The following is a 21295-nucleotide window of genomic DNA, read 5'->3' as shown; positions in this document are numbered from 1 at the left end:
TCTGATTGCATGTGTATGTGTCATTAAACTTGCTTGCTTGTCCTTCTTATTTATTGAAAATTAGTGGTTAAATATACAGGTTTAATCAAATTTTTATTTGGTTTCTCCCCCTCACAAGAATACTTCATGGACAGTGTTAAGTGCTTACACCAGGAGGTACTTATGTCTCTTTTCCTGATGGTTAGCAGCCATTGGGAGTCCCCGGTGGTGCAAATAGGTAAGAAGTCAAATACTAGCCAAAAGGTTGGTGATTTAAAACCACCCAGGGGCACCTCAGAAGACAGGCCTGGCCATGTGCTTCTGAAAGGTCATAATAGCCTTGAAAACCCTGTGGAGCAGTTCTCCTCTGCACGCGTGGGATTGCCGTGAGTTGGAATTGACTTGATGGTAATTGGCAACCCCAGCAGCACCCACTGATTATTGTTATTTACCCTATTTAGATCCATTATTAGGGGTTTCAAAATAGTGATATTCTAATTTTGTCATGCCTTCTTTATTTATTAGCTGAATAAATGAAACTTCTCTTTATAAACAGTTTGGTACCTGGAAGGTACAGATCACATAGGAAAGGCAAGATACATGTTTCATTCTTTCCAGTTATATCAGTTTTCAAAATACTGAGTTGGTTCCCCAGCATCTTCCAGTGGTGACCAATGAGGTTTTTTTCCTTCGTAAGTATTAATAATCCATGCATTTAAAATTCTTTACTTTTTAATCCAGTACAGGTATGCTTATCAATGATTAAATTATCCTGTTTTTTGCTTCTGCTTCCTTTTTGACTCAACCCAAGTAGTCTGATAGGTTCCTTTTATCTGCTGTGGCGTGATTTTAATGCCTCATCTTTTGTGTGTTCCCTGCCTAGACTGGGGATTAAACTTTTCTCTTAGGAGCCCTGCTTTGTTTTAGTGGGCATTTAGAGACCGCATGCTAGAGTGTCTATTGCTCCTGGGTTGCTGTTTCTATGCCTTTTCTGGGGACGGAGTTAGGAAATATGCTTTACTTTGCTTTATTTAAAGGTAAATTACATGGTGAATTCACACTGGTACTTCTAATTCAAATTTTAATTTATCCCGTGTGTTAATCTCTTTCATCTATATCTGTATCCTCCTCTCATGCCTCAAATCCCATTTTTAATAAAATAAAACACATCCACAATGACTCAGAATAACAGTATTCATACTGCTCCAAACAATATTATTAAAAACAGATTTAATCCAAAATTTTTTTGACCTCAGAATATATCCCACTAGGGTTGTATAATGTGTTTAAAAGTTACTTGAAATACTTCCTAGAAAGGAAGCAACTCAGTACATAAACCAAAAAAACCGAACCTGTTGATGTGGAGTCGATTCCGACTCATAGCGACACTATAGGACAGAGTGCTTTAACCACTGCACCACCATGGCTCCTTACTCAATGCATAGTTGTTTGTTTCATTTTGTTTTAGAGTTTTTTAAGGGTTTGTTATTCTGTATTTTGTTTTTGTAATTATGTGAAATATACATGACTCCAACGTCAAATCTACAGAGCATGGTGGGGAAAAAAAAAAAAGCTTCTATCCCTGTCCCTTCCACGTGTTCCCTCCATCCCCTATGAGTAATTTTTTTTTTTTTAAGATTTTAGTTTCTTCTTATTTTTACTCTCCCCCCCCTGCTTAGATAAATGGTAGCGTACATACTTTTCACCGCCTGTTTTTTTTTGTTGTTGTTAATAATTGTTCTGGCCTTTCCTCCATGGTGGTACGTAGAGCTCTTCCTCATTCCCTTCCACCACTTCACAGACTTCAGTTGTGTGGATACAACTGTTTATTCCTCCGGTCCCTATGGATGGACATTTGCCATTAAAAGTAGTATTGCAATGAATAGCCTGTGTATGTAGATTTTTATTTTTTGATAGTATGTCTTTGGGATCTGTCCCCAGAAGGGGGGATAGTTAGCTTACAGGGCAAGTGCATGTGTAATTTTGAAGATATTGCCAAAATCGCCTCCATAGAGATTATACCATTTTGCATTCACACCAGCAACTTAGTGCTATTTTTTTCCCCCACCACAGCCTCGTATATTGGCACTTGGTGGTTATCAGTCTGACAGGTGGGAAGTGATATCTCAGTGTCGTTAAAATCTGGATTTCTCTTGTCAGCAAGGTTGATCGTGCTTTCCTATGATTAAGAGCCATTTGTATTTCTTTTTCTGTAAACTGTCTAGTTATATCTAGTTTATTTTTCTTTAGAGATTTGCTCGCTACCCCCAAACAATTTTTGGAGAGAGTCCTGGTGGCATAGTGGTTAAGAGCTCAGCTGTTAACCAAAACATAGGTAGTTCAAATTCTCCAGTAGCATCTTGGAAATCCTATCAGGCAGTTCTACTCTGTCCTGTAGGGTCGCTAGGAGTAGGAATCAACTTGATGGTAACAGGTTTTTTTTTTTTGTTGTTGTTTACTGTACCGTTTACTGTACTTGGTGCTGGGGAAACAGAGCTCAGTACTGATGTCAACAACCACCTGTTGATACTAATATCTCTTGTGTTTTAATTTTGTTCATTATATATGAAGCAGAACTAATTGTGGCATCAATTAAACATTGTAAAAGTCAATTCTAAATCAAAGAAAAATGTCCTCGTATGGAGAAAGTCAGGGCTTGATACACATTTCAGGGTTTGTAAAACAAAGGTTGAAGAATGCAACCCAAAGACCACATACTGCGATGATATTGTATTTTTGCCACACAGCTTTTTTTTTTTTTTTTTAAACTTGAATAACTACGATTTAAAATCATGAACCTGCAAATAAAATCAAGATTTCTGGATTTTGGAAGAAAAATTGGAGCATATACAAACACTGGGACGCATTCCTGCGTGGCAGCATTCACCTGGCTGGGACGGCTCGCTCTCTATTTCATCATGGTTCCCTTTGCTCTCTAATACCAAATACCTGTGCTGTCCATTACGGTAGCCACTGCCACATGTGGCTGGTGAGCACTTGGAACGTGGCTGGTCCAGACTGAGATGTGATCTAAGCAAACACACAGATTCCAAAAGTTAGTATAAAAAATAGAATGCAAAATACTTCATTAATGTTTTGAAGTTTAGTTTACATATTGAAATGATAATATGTTAAATATGTTGTGTTAAAATATACTATTAAAATTAATTTCATCTGCTTTTTACTTTTTTAATGTGGCTGTTAGAATATTTAAAATTAAACATGTAGCTCTCACTTTATTTTTATTGCACAGTGCTACCTTATACTCTTCCTGCTTCATTTACTGAATTTTTTTGCTTATGTATACTGTTTAATTGGCTGTGATGTATGAATATCAAGATACAGAATATTTCTGTCCTCCTAGAATGTTCCTTCTTGCCCCTTCATCAAAGCAACCACTGGTTTGATTTCTGTCACCATAGGTTAATTCAACTATGTTTTTAATTCCATTGCTTAAAGGCTATTACCCCAAAATGTCTTTTTGATGCTGACCATAACTCATATTGTTGTTTCTCTTGAAAGTAACATTCATCCAGTAGGGAAGTTCATTTAATTTTTCAGCAAATATCCTTAGGTGAGGCTTCATTATTTACATGCTTTCTTTGTAAATTTATTATATTGGAGCTGTGTGTTTATTTCCCTTATTTACCAAGGAGCTATTGTCTCCTGAAACTTTTTTTTGGTGTGCTTTTGTTTTTTAAATTGTCTTATTGACACAGTTCCATTTCTGTTTCACTCTTTTGGATGGTGCTCGCAGTGTTTTACTTTGATACTGTTTGCTGCTTGTTAAGTAGAGATTAAGCAATCCCATTGTGCAGTCTTGTCTGGCGGAATGATTCTGAATGTGGTCCAGCCCAGTGGAAAATGACTCAGGGTTTATTCTCTGCTGCCTACAGAAAGAGGCTCAGGAAGCCATTGTGTTGGAGACAGATCTTTCTGTGTGCCTTGATTGTAACTTCTTCATCCTTGCTTTACAGGCCAAACTTCCAGATTTGCAACCGTTTCCTTCTCCAGATGGTGACACTGTGACCCAACATGAAGAATTGGTTTGGATGCCTGGAGTGAATGACTGTGATCTCCTCATGTACTTGAGGGCAGCAAGGTAATGGGAATCTGCCCTATCCCACTTTCTGAATTAGACCTTCAGATTAGTAATCAATTCAGATTGATAGGCAATGAACTTTTTCCTTTCCCCGAAAATTATTTATGCATTAGGTATTCTCTGGGATTAAATTTTGTTATAGTCTTTATAATTAGAGCCCTGGACCTTCTTATCAGAGAAAAATTGTTCTTCATGGTTAATTCACCTTTTTCCTGGGTTAATTCTTGTTGGCGTTTACTCCACATCAGATTTTGGAACTGTTCATCAGAAGGAAAACATCTTAAAGCTATGGACGCAGTTATCACCACGTCATCCAGTTGGGTAATTGGGTCAGTCAGCCCACCTTAAAATTCCGCTACAGATTTCATGTTATCTCTACTCAGAGGCTATATTCTTTAGTGCCTGACCTGAACTTGACATTGTTGTGGCTTACCTGTCTGAGAGCATTTATCTGTAATTACACTGGTGAACTTACTTGCTCACCTACGAATGCCCAAGCTACAAAAGAGAAGATTAAATCTGTTCCTAACACATCACAGAGCAGCAGAGAACCTTTCATCTGCAGTGATTTCTGGGGCTAACTCACTATAGCCTCAGCCATGAGCACCAGGAGAAAACACCACAGCAGAGCTCCAGGCATCTGCATTGTGGCTCTGGCCATTCTGTGGTTGGCATGGCATGCCTGGTGGTGCACAGTAGGGGTGGGAATGTTCAAGTGGAGCAAATGATTCCCAAGAGTGTTCTTAATCTCTTTGTTTTCACTTTTTATTCACCTGAAGGTGGTTGATGTATAATGTGAGAAGAATTAAGTCAAGTTTCAGAGAATTTTAATTTCATATGTTTATGAAACTTCTCTTTAAGAAGATTATAATCTAGCCTACTGTTGTTACAAATAGGTGTAGCTTATTTACTTGCTCAAAACTAAAATGCGAGTACTAATAAAGCATGGAAAGAAAGAACACAAATGTACCTGGCTAAAAGTAATGTTTCTCCTTCTGAGTGAGTGAAAGGTTACCTAGGGAGGAAACTTTCGTTGTTGTTGCAAAAGCAGAGGCAGAACTGAGAATCCTGCTTACCACATATGTGGTAATGAAATTTCGGCAGAGCTGAAAATGTACTCTGAAAGTTGAGGGCTAAAATGTACGTGCTGATGTTTTTTCTTCTTTCCTGAAGGAGCATGGCAGCATTTGCAGGGATGTGTGATGGGGGCTCCACAGAAGATGGCTGTGTTGCAGCGTCTCGGGATGACACCACTCTCAATGCACTGAACACGGTAAGTCTCTTGCCATCACCCTAGGCAGAAGAAAGTTCCTTTTTTCCTGTGCTAGCAGTAGGGAATGTGTAATGAGCAGGGGATGTGCAGTAGCCTGGAATCTCAGGAGTAAGTACCATGATGTGGTACTGGAACTGAAAGACAAGCCATGGTCTTGGTCATAGAGCTCCCTGACCTTAGGCCAGTGATGCGGCACCTCCAGGTTCATATCCTAATCTGTCTGGGATTGCAGGATTGTCTTGAGCCTCAAATGAGGTGCTAATAATAGTGGTGAATATTTATTGAGACCTCACCAGCCCAGTACTATGCACATGATCTTATTTAATCCTCACAACACCCCTCTGAAGGAGGTTCTACTATTATCACCATTTTAGAGATGAGGAAATAAATATAGTGAGATTTAGTCACAATCCAAGGTCTCACACTAAAGATTTAAATTCAGAGGCTACGCTTTTAACCTTCTTCACTATATCTGAGACTGTGTGTTTGAAAGTGCATGGAGGGACAGGGATATAAGCTAAACTTCTTTGAACAAATTTGTTTTTTGTAGATTTTACTTTGGAACCATGTGAATATTTTACATGATTATAAAACAAAATTAAGTTTAAAAAATAATAATCTTTAGAAAATCGAAAGCAAAATGAAACAAGCTGAAGCTAACTTTATTGAGCTGGTTGCTTAGCACACCACCGTTAATTACTCCTTTACTTGAATTCTGTGATACACAACAGCTCAGTGTAACAACACTTACACTGCTACAACCAATATGATTACTGAAACCGGTTTTTTTTTTTTTTTTTTGGACACTTCTTTTTGGCCTTAGAATTTATACCATAGAGCTGTGTAGGAAAATTAATGTGTTTTAAAGTTATATGAAACAGTTTTTCTCTGTATGGTTATTAATGTGAAGTCATCAAATCTGAAGTAATAATAAAGAATTATTGTGGGATCAATTTCTGATACATTAATGAAGATTCTGCTTGTTATGTATAGTAACAGTCTGTTGAGCCTGAGACTTAAGCAACTCTTCCGATGTTTAACTAAATTAATTAAAATACCCTGTGTTTTTCTTGAGAGGTCAGTATAGCTGGAAGGGACTTTGGAGATCATCTATCCCAATCTCCTTAAGTAGGTAAGAATCCGAGGCTCTGAAAGGCTAGATGACTGTTGAATGCCAACAATCCAAACAGTTCATAACAGAGGGAAGAAAATAACCCTGATTCCCGAATTTTAGGCATCCTTCTCCTACTGAGTTTGCTTTTGAAGAAATATATATAGGGATCTGAATGATATGGCTGAAATTTATTCCTGGTCTAATTATGTTTTGTGGTTATTACATAACATAATAATCTCTTGTATGTGCCATTGTTGGAAGCTGAGTGATCTTTCTGAGAATATGTCATGTTCTAAATAACTGAATGTTCTTTTCCATATTCTCATAAACTATATTTGCCAACTTTCCACCTTTTAGACTCTTAGGTTTTTATACTGTCTAAGAAATCTTTATTCTGAACATATAGAGTTGGAAAAGGCCTTAGAAATCATTTTATAGATGAGGAAACTGAAACTCAGAGAGTGGTGATACTACGGACAGAGGCTAAGGTGTAGGTATGAATGTCAATTCAGAATATCTTGAAAAGGGTGTGAATATTCAAAGCAAGTCTTTGATATGAGCTTTTCTGTTGAGTTTTTTGTATAAAAGCATTAAGAAAAAAAATCTGCTTTCATGACTATTTTATCCGTTAAATTTTGAATAAGAAAGATTTTACTGTATTTAATTAAAAGTCTGTTCCTGCCACTTTCCTAAATTTATATGATTAATCCCTTTCTTATCCTAAACTCTAAGGATTCTGTAGAATACATTTCTGTACAGAAATAATTTGGACTATTTTTGCCCATGGTCCTTTGTGGCAAGTTCCTTGTGAAGTTTCCTTTAGCATTGCCGGAGAGTTTTTAGTTTTTTACGTGTTTTTATTTCTGTGAAGCTACCTTCCCATCGCTTGAAATTCTGCGTGCCTAGGCTGGCCCAGGGTGGCTCTGGGGTTAGGTAATACAGGTATATCTAGCTACTGAGGGGCTGCATTGCCTGGTCATTTTGGGGTGAATGGAAGAGTTTCATGGCTATTATAATGTTTGTACTTTGTGGTTGTACGACTCGAAGAGGATTTCAGTCAGATACTTCCTTAATGAAAAGTGAAGCGAATGAAAAGGATCTTGTGAAAAGTTAATGTTTATTTTTACCTCCTTGGGGCAATGGAGGATTTGAGCTGTGTTAAGTAATATCATATGAGAGTATTTATTTCTTCTAAGAGTATACCATAGAGTTAAAACAAAGTTAGGCATTTATCAGTTTAGAATAAATCTGTGAGTGATTAATGTCTATTTCCTATCTCCAAGGGCAAAATAGAAATTTAAAATACGTGAAATCTGCTACATGAACACATCAGAGTAGGTTGAACATCCTGGTAAACAAACAAACAGACAAGAACAACAACAAAAAAAAACAAACCCACTGCTGTTAATTATGACTCATAGCACCCCTATAGGACAGAGTAGAACTGTCCCATAGGGTTTCTTAGGCTGTAATCTTTGCAGAAGCAGATTGACAGGTCTTTTCTCCCATGGTACAGCTGGTTGGTTTGAACCTCCAACCTTTCAGTTAGCAGCTGAGCGCTTTACCACCGTGCCACCAGGGCTCCTGAACATGCTGGTAGGTCTATTTAGATAGAAAACCAAACCAGTTGCCATTGAGTTGATTCAGATTTATGGCAACTCCGTGTGTCGCAGAGTAGAACTGCGCTGTATAGTGTTTTCAGTGGCTGATTTTTTAGAAGTAGATCATCAGGCTTTTCTTCGCAGGTGCCCCTGGGTGGATTCAAACTGCCAACCTTGCCCGTTAGCAGTCAAGTGCTTAACCGTTTGCGTCACCCAGGAATTCCATACTTCTCTTTAGGGTTTTGATAAACAGTACAGAATAAATAGAAGTGTGTTTTAAATAGTTTAATTTTTTAAAACTGAACAATCTTTAAATTGAGTCTTTGAACTATCAGTTCTTTATGACAGTTGTGTGGACCCATTTTTAAATTTAAGCTTTTCTGAATTACTTATTTTGACTCTCAAAATTTTTTTCTTCACAGTGAACAATGAAATTTTTGGTGTGCAGTTTTTATAAATGACTTGTTGGGGGTATAACTTAAGTACCCTAAACTCCTCTGACTAAAAGTACATAATTTGATGAGTTTTTGTAGATGTGTGCACATGTCAAACGACTATGATAACCAAGAGACCAATCATTTCCAACACTCCCAAAAGTTGCCTTATACCCTTTCGTAGTCCTTTTCTGCTTCCACCCACAGGTAACCACGGATACATTTTCTGTCATTACAGATTAGCTTGCATTTTCTAGAATATTATACAAATGGAATCATATAGTATATACTCTTTTGAGTCTGGCTTTCAGCATAATGATTTTGAGATTCATTCATGTTGTTAAACGTCTCAATAGTTAATTTCTTTTTATTGCTGAGCAGTCTTCAATTATATGGATATTCATAGTTTGTTTATCCACTCATCCTGTTGATGGTCATTTGACTTTTTGGCCATTACAGATAAGGGTGCTATGAGCATTGTTGTACAAGATTTTGTGTGAAAATCTGTTTTCAATTCTCTTGGATAAATAAATACCTAGGAATGGAGTGGCTGGATGGTATGGTGAGTGTGTGGGTAGCTTTTTGAGAACTGTTTACAAAAGTGGTTGTATCATCTTACATTCTCATCCAAAAACACAAACCTGTTAACATCGAGTTGACACATGACGACCCCATATGTTACAGAATAGAATTGCTCCATAGGGTTTTTTTGGCTGTACTCTTCAAGGAAGCAGATCGCCAGGCCTTTTCTTCCACAGCACCACTGGATGAGTTTGAACTGCCAACCTTTAGGTCAGTACCCAGAATAGTCAAGTGCAAATCATTCGTACTACCCAGGTCAGTTTGTTAACATTCTTCATCAAGATTTGATATTTCAGCCTTTTTAATTTTAGCCATCCTAGTCGCTAAACATCCGTTATTAATCAGAACATGGAATGTACAAAGTAAGAATCAAGGAAAATTAGAAGTCATCAAAAATGAAACGCAACTCTCGAAGATCAACATCTAGGCATTAGTGAGCTGAAATGGTGGACTGGTACTGGCCATTTTCAATGTGACAGTCATATGGTCTACTGTGCCAGGAACAACAAATTGAAGAGAAAGTTGCATTAATTGTCAAAAAGAACATTTCAAAATCTAACCTGAAGGACAGTGCTGTCGGTGATAGGCTAATAGCCTTATGCCTACAAGGAAGATCAGTTAATATGACTATTCAAATTTATGCACCAACCACTAATGCCAAAGATGAAGAAATTGAAGAGTTTTACAAACTGCTGCAGTCTAACTTGATCAGATGTATAATCAAGATGCACTGGTAATTACTGGGTGCTCCTTGGAAACTCTGTGGGGCAGTTCTACTCTGTCCTATAGGGTTGCTATGAGTCGGAATTGACTCGACGGCACTGGTTTTTTTTTAGAATGTCAAAGCTGGAAACAATGAAGAAGGATCAGTAGTTGGAAAATGATGCCAGAGATCACATGATATAATTCTGCAGGACCAACGACTTACACATCAAAATACTTGTTTTTTAACAACGTAGTCGATGAGTGTGCATGTGGACCTCACCAGATGGATTACACAGTAATCAAATTGGCTACATCTGTGGGAAAAAACGATGGAAAAGCTCACTATTATTAGACAAAGCCAGGGGCTGACTATGGAACAGATCATCAATTGCTCATATGCAAGTTCAAGCTGAACCTGAAGAAAATTAGAACAAGTCCACGAGAGGCAAAGTAGGATCATGAATACATTGCACCTGAATTTAGAGTCTGGCTCAAGAATGGATTTGATTCAATGACCACTAATAACTGAAGACTAGAAGAGTTGTGGAATGACATCAGAGATATCATACATGAAGAAAGTAAAAGGTCATTGAAAAGACAGAAACGAAGGACAAGACCAGAATTGATGTTAAAAGACCCTGAAACTTGCTCCTAAATGCAGAGTAGGAAAGTGAATGGAAGAAATGATGAAGTTAAAAGAGTTGAACAGAAGATTTCAAAGGGCAGCTGGAGAAGAGGTAAAGTATTACAGTGGATACACAGAGTTACCGTAGCCAAAAGAATTGGTCAATGTTCAGCTATTTCAGGAGGTAGCATATAATCAAGGATCTCTAGTACTGAAGGGAGAAGTTCAAGCTGCGCTGAAAGCACTGGTGAAAAACAAAGCTCTGGGAATTGATGGGCCATCAATTGATGCTTGCTCATCCATGACAAGAAATTTGGAAGACAGCTACCTGGCCAACAGACTGAAAGAGATCCATGTTAATGTCCATTCCAAAGAAAGGTGATCTAATGGAATGGAGAATTACCAAATAATATCATTAATATCACATGCTAGCAAAATTTTGGTGAAGATCCATTTTTTAATTGACAGGGAACTACCAGAAGTTCAAGTTGGATTTAGAAGAGGATGTGGAATGAGGAATATCATTGCTGATGTCAAATGAATCTTGGCCAAAAGCAGAAAATACCAGAAAGATGTTTATCTGTGTTTTATCGACTACACAAAGGCATTCGAAGTTTTGGATCATAACAAATTATGGATAGCATTACAAGGAGTGGAAATTCCAGGACACTTAGTTGTGCTCATGCTGAACCCCGGGGATCAAGAGGCAGTCCTTCAAGCAGAACAAGGAGTTACTGCATGGTTTAAAATTGGGGAAGGTGTGCGGTAGGGTTGTATCCTTTCACCTTACTTATTCAGTCTGTATGCTGAGCAAATAATCCAGAAAGCTGGACTGTATGAAGAAGAATGCCACATCAGGATTGGAGGAAGACTCATTAACAACCTGTGATATACAGATGGCACAACCTTGCTTGCCAAAAATGAAGATGACTTGAAGCACTTACTGATGAAGGTCAAACACTACAGCTTTTAGTATGGATTGTTGTTAGGTGCCTTAGAATCAGTTCCAACTCATAGTGATCGTGTGTACGATCCGATGTACAATGGAACAAAACACTGCCCAGTCCTGCACCATCCTCACAATAGTTGTTAAGCTCAAGCCCATTGTTGCAGCCACTGTCAATCCATCTCATTGAGAGCCTTTCTCTTTTTCACTGACCCTCTACTTTACCAAGCGTGATGTCTTTCTCCAGGGACTGATCCCTGCTATGGATTATACATATAAAAATGGCGTGAGGGCGATGTCTGACCTCCTCTAACTTCACAGTTGGGAAGGAGAATCAAGATCAACAACCCAAGGCTGATTCCTGTGAGGCAGAGGTCAGACATGCCTCCTCTCTCTACAAAGTCTGACAGCAGCTTTCTCTCCCATAGTACTCTCTAGTGGGTTTGATAATTCATTGCAATGACCACACAGAACTCACAGACAATACTTACAATTATTGGGTTTATTAGGGAATTAACAGTTACAGTTCAGGCTCAAGAACACTCAGGATACATTTCTTCCATCAGGATAGCCCTTCCCCAGCTGTGCACGCAAGCATGGCTCTCCCTGGCCCTCAGTCTCTGCCCAGAGGCACTCAGCTTTCCCTCTCCATGGGCTGGGAAGCCCACCGTGCCTTCTCCTGCTTTCAGGTCTCTCCTGCTGGTCTCTCCTACCTTGGTGGTGGTGGACTCCTCCTCTCTGCTCTGGAATTGGCTCTCTTTTAAGGCAAAACTGATCAGTCCCCTTGGCGGGCCAGTTACCCTTTCACACAGTCCTGCCCAGTTGCCTGGGTGGGAATTACAAGACCATGGCTAGAAAGGCCACACACAAAAGTAATTAATCCACCGCAACACCTTAACGTAAAGAAAATGAAAATCATCACAATTGGACCAATAAACATCATCATGATTAATGGTGAAGAAATTGAAGTAGTCAAGGATTTCATTCTACTTGGATCAACAGTCAGTGCCGGTGGAAGCAGCAATCAAGAAATCTCTACTGCAAAACACCTGTTTAAAATCTTAAAAGACAAAAATGTCACTTTGATGACAGGTATGTCATAGTATTTTCAATCGCCTCATATGCATACGAAAGCTGGGCAATGAATTAGGTAGACTGAAGAAGAATCGACACCTTTGAATTATGGTGTTGGCGAAGAATATTGAATATACCATGGACTGCCAGAAGAATGAACAAATCTGTCTTGGAACAAGTACAGCTAGAATACTTCTTAGAAGCAAGGATGGCAGGACTTGGTCTCACGTAATTTGGACATGTTATCAGGAGGGACCAGTACCCTGAAGGGCATCATGCTTGGTAAAGTGGAGCATCAGCCAAAAAGAGGAAGACCTTCAATAAGATGAACTGACACAGTGGCTGTAACAGTGAGTTCAAGCATAGCAAAGATTGTGAGGATGGCACAGGACTAGGCAGCATTTCATTCAGTTGTACACGAGGTCGCTATGAGTGAAAACTGACTCAGCAGCACCTAAAAAAGAGCAACAACACCATGCCTGCCCCAAGCATGGTCTTTTCAGTCACCTCATATGCATGTAAAAGGTGGACAGTGGAAAAAAAAAAAAAATGATGAAAGAGAAATTAATGCTTTTGAATTGTGGTGCTGGGGAAAAATATGGACTATACCATGAACTGCCAGAAGAACAAATAAATCATGTCTTGGAGGAAGTACAGCCAAAATGCTCCTTAGAAGCGAGGATGGTGAGACTTTGTCTTGCATACCTACGACCCAACCTGTCATCAAGAGGGACCAACTGCTGGAGCAGGACATAATGTTTAGTAAAGTAGAGGGTCAGAGCAAAAGCGGGAGAGACACTCAGTGAGATGATTGACACAGTGGTGGGCCAGACATAGCAAGGATTGTGAGGATGGCGTAGGAGCAAACTCGATGGCAACTATCAACAAAAAATGGGTGTGTAGTAGTATCTCATTGAGGTTTTAATTTGAATTTCCTAATTATTAGTGATGTTGAGCATGTTTTCATGTTCTATTGTCCATTTCTACATTTTCTTTTATGAATTTTCTGTTGGAATCCTTTGTCCAATTAAAAAAATTGATTTGTCTTATACTTCAGTGGTAAGAATTCTTTTTATATTCTGGGTGCAGGTCCATACATGTGTTATGAATGTGGCTTTCCTTTCTTTCTTTTTTTTGGGTAATGATGCCTATCAAAGAGCAAAGTATTTTATTTTTATAAAGTCCAAACCCGTGCTGTTGAGTCAATTCTGACTCACAGCGACCCTATAGGACAGAGCAGAACTGCCCCATAGAGTTTCCAAGGAGCGCCTGGCAAATTCGAACTGCTGACCCTTTGGTTAGCAGCCATTTACACTTAACCACTGTGCCACCAGGGTTTCCTTATAAAGTCCAGTGTATCGTTATTTTCCTCTTATGTTCTTTGTATCCTGTGCAATAGTCTAGAAGCTTTAGTTCTTACATTTAGGTCTGTGATACATTTCAAGTTAAGTTTGTAAGTGGTGCAAGATCAGGAGTCAAAGTTGATTATTTTCCCACACAGGTACCATTTGTTGGAGTAACATTTACTTAAAAAGATTTTTCTCATTTAATTTCCTTGGTACCTTTATTCAAAACCAACTACTTCTGGTATTTTTCTTGACTTGGTATCTTGACTACTGTAGCTCTGTAGGAATTCTCGAACTCATGTAATGTAAGTCTTCCAGTATGTACTTGTTTTTTAAGATTGCTTTGGCTATTTTTGGTCATTTATATTTCCATATAAATTTTAGCATTTGCTTATCAGTTGCCATTTTTTAAAAAGCTTGTTGGAATTTTGATTGGGATTATCGTTTAAATTTATCCCTAAGAAATTCCTGTTTGAGATTTTGTTATTTCAAATTGTTTGTCAATAGGATAGACATACAGTAAATTTTTATGCATTTACCTTGTAGCCTGGGATCTTGCTAAATTCACTTATTAGTTCTAGTATCTTTCTTGTTGATTCTTAGGATTTTCTAAATATACAGTTACATCATCTGCAAATTATGACAATTTTAACTCTTCTGATCTCCAGGGGTTTTATGTCTTTTTCATGCTTTATTAAAAGCATTCTCTTGGAACACTACTACCGTGCTGAATAGAAGTGATGAGAATGGTCATCGTTGCCTTCTTTCTGATCTTAGGAGGAAAACATTGAGTCTTTCACTCTTAATTATAATATAGGGTTTTGTAGATACTCTTTATTAAATTGAGAATGTTACCTTGTACATCCTAGTTTGAAGAGCTTTTTATTGTTAATGGACATAAAATTTTATCAGATGCTTTTTTTTTATGGCAGTTATCCTGTATTTTGTTACTATGGTGAATTGCATTGATTGATATCAAATGTTAAATCAACTGTGCATACCTAGGATAAATCTTGCTTGGTTATTATATATTATTATAATCAATATGTTAATATTTTTAAGGACTTTTACATCTGTGTTCATGATGGCTATTGATCTGTAGTCGTCTTTTTTATAGTATCTTTGTCTGGTTTAGGTATCACAGTAGTACTGCCCTAAAAAAATAAGCTGAGATGTGTTTTTTCCTACTCTGTTTTCCTAAAGGGTTTGTGTTGGATTGATTTTTTTTTTCCCCCTTCTTTAAATGTTTGATAGAATTCATAGTGAACCCAGCTATGTCTTTTTTTTTTTTTAAACGGAAAGTTTTGAAATTGCAAATAGACGTAGGCCTATTCAGAATTTATATTTCTTCAGGTTTCAGTTTTTAAAATCTATTAATCTGCGTCTTTTAAATGTTCTGTTAATTCATCTAACTTACCAAATTTATTGGCATAAAGTCCAATATATTCCTGTATTATCTCTTAAATGTCCACAGCATCTGTGATATTGTCCTCTCTTTGATTTCTAACATTGATAATTTGTTTCCTGTTGATAAGTCTGGCTAGAGGTTTATGAATATTATTAATCTTTTGAGATAGCTAGCTTGTGATCTCATTGATTTCCATTCTCTATAATTTCTTTTCTACTTCCTTTGGGTTTAATTTGCTCATTTTTTCCCCCTCACTACTTAAAATTGTGAGCTTAGATAAATGAGTTTAAAACTTTTCTTCTTTTCTAATGAACAATATAATGGTGTAATTTTCCCCCTGAGCATTGCTTTAGCTACATCCCACGAATTTTGGTTGTTATGCTTTCATTATCATTCCACTGAAAATATTAAAAATATTTTTTGTGATTTCTTTAACTCCTGGATTGTTTGAAATTAAACTGCTTTATTTCCAGATATTTGGGATTTCTCTAGATTGTTTTAAAACGTTTTTGATTTCCAGTTAATTGTGTTATGATCATAATCTGTTTAGTCATGTTTCCAGGCTCAGGTTTATCTTGTTGAATGTTCCGCATGCATATTCTACAGTTATCGAGTATACTGTTACATAATTGTCAGTTTCTTTAAGGTGGTTAGTATTATTGTTCAGATCTTTTATATCTTATTAATTTTTTTTATCTAGTCGTATTGTCATTTGGGGCCCTGGTGTTGCAGTGGTTAAGAACTATGACTACTAACCAAAAGGTCGTCAGTTTGAATCCACCAGCTCCTCCTTAGAAGCTCAACGGGGCAATTCTCCTCTGTCCAGTAGGGTGGCTATGAGTCACAGTCAACTTGACAGCAACGAGTTTGGTTTGGTCTTGGGTATTGTCAGTTACTGAGAGAGAGAAGTTAAAGTCTTTGACTGTAGTCCTGGATTTGGTTATATCATCTTTTAGTTCTGTTTTTGATTCATGTATTTATAAATTTTATTATTAGGCTTATGATGTTTATATCCTTCTTCATGTATTGACCCTTTTGCCGTCTCAGCGTGACCCTCTTTGCGTCTAGTAATACTTTTTGTCTTCAAATCTATTTTGTCTAATATTAATAGAACCACTCAAGCTTTCTTATGCTTGTTGTCTGCATGGTATATCTTCTTCCAGTTTGTTACTTGGAATGTTGTTTTGTCTTTGTATTTAAAGTACACCTCTTGTGGTGGGCATATAGTTGTTCTTGTTTGTGTCTTTTATCCAGTCTGATAAGCTCTGCCTTTTGTTTGAAGTATTTAGTCCATTTTAATTTAATGCAAATGTTTCTCAGCTTGTATAAATGTTGAGCCACATGTACACATTCTTGATAGCAGAGACCTCATTAGAGAATCACAGAAGTAGGAAATGTACAGATATATAATGGCTTCATGACTTACTTGGAATTACTTTTGGTCCATTGGTGGATTTACAGATTAGTTCAGTACACAGTTGTTCTTTGCTCATTCGTGCTAACATGTATTTCTTATCTTTTGACTTCTTACCTAAGAAACAATTTTGTAGTGATGTAGAGGCAATACTGATGGATGTGTTGGCCTCTCTTACTGGAAGAGGAGGGTGCTTTTAATGACAATGGGCAGGTATATTCCTTTGTGTATGCTAGCAAAAATATGTTTTACTATATTTTTACATTTTAAGTTGTGAGCACCTACAAATGTAAAATTATTTCATTTATAAATGTATATGTTATGTTAAAATATGAAGAAGCAATAGTGCTTCTCCTGAAAGAACTTGGATAGAAATGTTTCTGTATACTGTTCCAGGTATGCGTTTCCTCATATGCAGCTCATCTGAACACTTTTAATTGCATATAATTTGTAAACAATGCTATATAACATATAGAGTAGACCATCTATATTACACTAATGAGGTTAGTTCAGCCATCCTTAGTGCTTATATTTGTTTGGCCTTTCACAAAATAGACCTTTATATTCATGCCCAGAAACTGTAGAAGAACCCTATAGTTTGAGAGTAAGGTTTTCTTGAAAATGTCATGCTGTCTTAATTTTACTAAACTGATACTGAATTTCATTCTTTGGGCTCAGGCGCCTTTCCAGTTTCCTAGTAAAATCCAAATTCTTTCAACTTCTGTCTCTCAGTAACTTATTGGCATTTTTATAAGTTTATCTCCTCTCACTAATGCTAAACATACGTATATGAGTATACATACAATCATACATAATACTCGGTATATATCGGTAAAATTTATAATCATGCAGCAAAGGTTTTATCTCTGCCCGGACAGTTTTATTCCCAGAAATATGGGTGGCTGTTGTACATTTGGATTAAGCTTCTTATATATTCAAGAGAGTATATGTTTGCTTGCTTATTTATTTATGCACGTCCACATCTCCCTCAACAAAGAAATCAAAGTTTCTAGTAGCTTAATAGTTTTTCATCTCTGATCTATAAATACCGCTATTTGTGAACTACTGAATATTAATCATCTTTGTTTTCTCAGCTATAGCCCTATTCCTGGTACATGGTAAACCCTCTGCTGCCAAGTCGATTCTGACTCATAGCAACCCTATAGGACAGAGCAGAGCTGCCCCATAGGGTTTCCAAGGGTGTAAATCTCTGTGGAAGCAGATGCCACATCTTTCTCCTGTGGAGTTGCTGGTGGATTTGAACCACCGACCTTTTGGTTAGCAGCCAAGCACTCAACCACTGCGCCATCAGGGCTCCTTTGGTACATGGTAGAGAGGTAATAAGTGTTTGTTGGTGGATTGAGTAAATATATCAGGTTCAAACCATATATCACCCTTGATCACTGAGAACTTAGTATTGTAAAATTGGCATAGCAGACTGTGCAGATAAGCGTACTCAATGGATCATTTTCGTCGTAAAAAATTAAGTCTGTAGAATTTCTGCCAGAGATTTTCTGTTTGTTCATCTTAAATGGGCATCACTACTGCATCTGGATGTGGATTTGCTTTGCAGTGAAAGGGACATAATGGAATGTGCTGTATTTCTGAGCTCCCAAGTAAGGTGTTGCCAGGAGGCCCTGTTATAAGTTTGTTTAAAGCATGTGATCAGGATTCTCCTGACGTTCATTTCACACTCACATTTTTTGATTAAAACTTCCCTTTTTACTATTACTCCATTTAGATTAAAAAAAAAACAAAAAACCAAACCTGTTGCCATCAAGTCGATTCCAACTCATAGGGACCCTATAGGACAGAATGGAACTGCACCATGGGGATTTCCAAGGAGTGGCTGATGGATTTGAACTGCTGACCTTTCAGTTAGCAGCCGAGCTGCATTTAGATTAGTCAGCATTAAATGGTTAATATTTGCAGACTTAGGTTAAAGTAGGATGATTTTTTTTTTCTTTCAGGATTTCGATTTGTTATTGAAAAGATTAATGAGAAAAGTTGATATGCTGTATGTTTTCTTATTATGGAAATCCAATAAATTTCAGAACAGTACCTCTTATAAATCAATCTTGACAAGCACCTTTGCTAATATTTTATTTATGTAATAACAGGATGCTGGAGCCTACATATGATATTGTTAGTTATAGCATAAGCGACGATGCATTAAGAGGCCATGCAGTTACAGCTGAGATTTTTTGGTATAACCACCATCTTTTCAGTAGATTATCAGCTTGATAATATGTAAATGTTAGCTTTTATTCATTATTCTTTGACCAATTAGACATATTTTGAACTTTTGTTTTGAAAATTGTTTAAGTATTTAGAAATTTACCTGTGTGTCTCTCTTTGGACTGAGAACTTCATAGATTCACTTTGAATCTAAAGTTCTAGGTAATAATGCTTTTAACGCACCTTGCTTTATTCGTTTTCTTTGTCTCATTTAGATGAAGGGTTGAACTTTTTAAATTTAATACTTTAATACATCTTCTCCTCACTTATCAACTGTGTTGTTATTCAGTGTTTTGAATTTCCAACTGTTGTATAAAACTACTCTTCTACTATTTTGCCTGTTAACAAAATACATCCGGCAGTAAGGAACCACTGAGGTGCGAGGCAAGAGAAATATAATATTGGCTTTGATGGTTAAGGACGTGTGTCAGGTTGGTTGGGCCATGATTCTCAGTGATTTGGTAGTTATCTAATGATGTAATTTGGTAGTTATATAATGATGTAATAACGTAGCCATCTTCCATTTTGTGATATGATTTAGTCATCCTCCTTTTTGCATAGCACCTATTTCACATAATTACCTAGTCTTTGGAACCTAATGATGTTGATAAGTGAAGAGAGGGTGTATTTTGCTTCTTTTTAGGTTGTTGTTGTTAGGTGCCGTTGAGTCAGTTCTGACTCATAGCGACCCTATGCACAACAGAACGAAACACTGCCCGGTCCTGCGCCATCTTTACAATCATTGTTATGCTGGAGCTCATTGTAGTAGCCACTGTGTCAGTCCACCTCATTGAGGGTCCTCCTCTTTTCCGCTGACCCTGTACTTTGGCAAGCACGATGTCCTTCTCCAGGGACTGATCCCTCCTGACAACATGTCCTAAGTATGTAAGATGCAGTCTCGCCATCCTTGCTTCTAAGGAGCATTCTAGTTGTATTTCTTCTAAGAAGGATTTGTTCCTGCTTTTGGCAGTCCATGGTATATTCAGTATTCTTTGCCAACACCACAGTTCAAAGACGTCAGTTCTTCATCCATCTTCCTTATTCATTGTCCAGCTTTCACATGCATTTGATGTGATTGAAAATACCATGGCTTGGGTCAGGCACACCTTAGTCTTCAAGGTGACATCTTTGCTCTTCAACACTTTAAAGAGATCCTTTGCAGCAGATTTACCCAGTGCAATGAGTCTTTTGATTTCTTGACTGCAGCTTCCATGGCTGTTGATTTTGGATCCAAGTAAAATGGTAGTTGGTATATAAAGTTGAACTTCACACCCTGCTCTGTTCTTTTCTCTAAATATGATAGAAATCAAAATTTCTCAGGGTTGGATGGGGAGATAAAAGGCCACTTATATATAACAACCTCTGGTAATGGCACCTTTATTATTTATTACAGTAACTATTTTGATTTTGATAATTTTACGGGAAAAGTCTTGCTGTAGGTTCTTTGCATTTGTCTTGTTTTGAATGCACTCCTTCATAATTGTAGCCTCCTGCTTCTCTTTCCATATGGAACACTCTCAAGTTTCTTTAGCCATTTTTTCTTTCTTTTATATAGCAGCTTTACTGAGATATAATTTACATACCATGGAATTCACCCATTTAAATATACGATTCAAGTTTTTCAGTATAATCATAGAGTTGTACACACATCATCACTGTAAATTTTAGAACATTTACATCACCCCCAAAAGAAGCACTGTGCCCGTCAGTATTTTTCCCAAATACTTTCCCTCAAGCCCCAGCTGTAGGCAACCACGGATTTATTTTCTGTCTCTATGAGCTTTCCTGTTCTGGGCATTTCATGTAAATAGAGTCATAAAATGTTTCGTCTTTTGTGTCCGGCATCTTTCACTTGGCATGATGTTTTCAAGGTTCATCCATGTTGCAGTATTAACCATTTTTTTATTTAAGCATTTTATTTCTGTCTGACCAGCTTTGTGTATATGTCTCTTACCAAGGTAACACCTTAACTAAAGCAACCATTCCCCAGGTTGATCAGGAAAAGATGTCAAGGAAATACCAAGTCAAGTATCTTAAAAGGCGATCTTCTAAATGCAGTCTCCGTTTATATGAATGTGTGCTCATCACATTTCTTTGTTTTTTTTTTTTTTTTGGTCTTGTGTTTTTGTCCTGCTCTATTTCATTTCCCTTTTATATTGGCCTTTACTAAGCCACATCTCTCTCACCCTGAATTTTTGCAGCTGAATTTTGAGCCAACTACAGGACCTTATGTTTATCACTGTCATTTTCATTTTATTAGGTATAAATTGTTGGTCAACTGCTTAGTGTTATTAATAATAACAAGGACAATAAAATTAAAAATTTGTATGTTGACTGAGTGCTTATTGCATGCTAGACAGAAGTTTTAGTGCTTTTTATGAATGAATGAATTTACTCCTCACAATAATTCTATGAGATAAAGTATGGTTATGGCCTGCAAATTAATAAGCACGC

General features: G+C 37.2%; 1 protein-coding gene across 23 annotated transcripts in view; it reads left to right on the top strand.

Annotated features, from left to right (window-relative positions):
* The window catches only part of RERE (arginine-glutamic acid dipeptide repeats), a 473241-nt gene that overhangs the window by 320412 nt on the left and 131534 nt on the right, over positions 1-21295 (top strand). For 19 of the 23 annotated variants that reach the window (XM_064281204.1, XM_023552093.2, XM_064281194.1 and 16 more), the window contains 3 exons: positions 3957-4081; positions 4330-4410; positions 5255-5354. In XM_064281204.1, coding sequence (XP_064137274.1) covers positions 3957-4081; positions 4330-4410; positions 5255-5354 — 306 coding nt within the window. The remainder of the gene's footprint in view (positions 1-3956; positions 4082-4329; positions 4411-5254; positions 5355-21295) is intronic. The other 4 variants (XM_064281207.1, XM_064281203.1, XM_064281209.1 and 1 more) reach the window with 1 other exon arrangement.

This window comes from Loxodonta africana, chromosome 3 (assembly GCF_030014295.1).
Source record: "Loxodonta africana isolate mLoxAfr1 chromosome 3, mLoxAfr1.hap2, whole genome shotgun sequence".
Lineage (NCBI taxonomy): Eukaryota > Metazoa > Chordata > Mammalia > Proboscidea > Elephantidae > Loxodonta > Loxodonta africana.
This window is presented reverse-complemented; position numbering and strand designations above follow the sequence as displayed.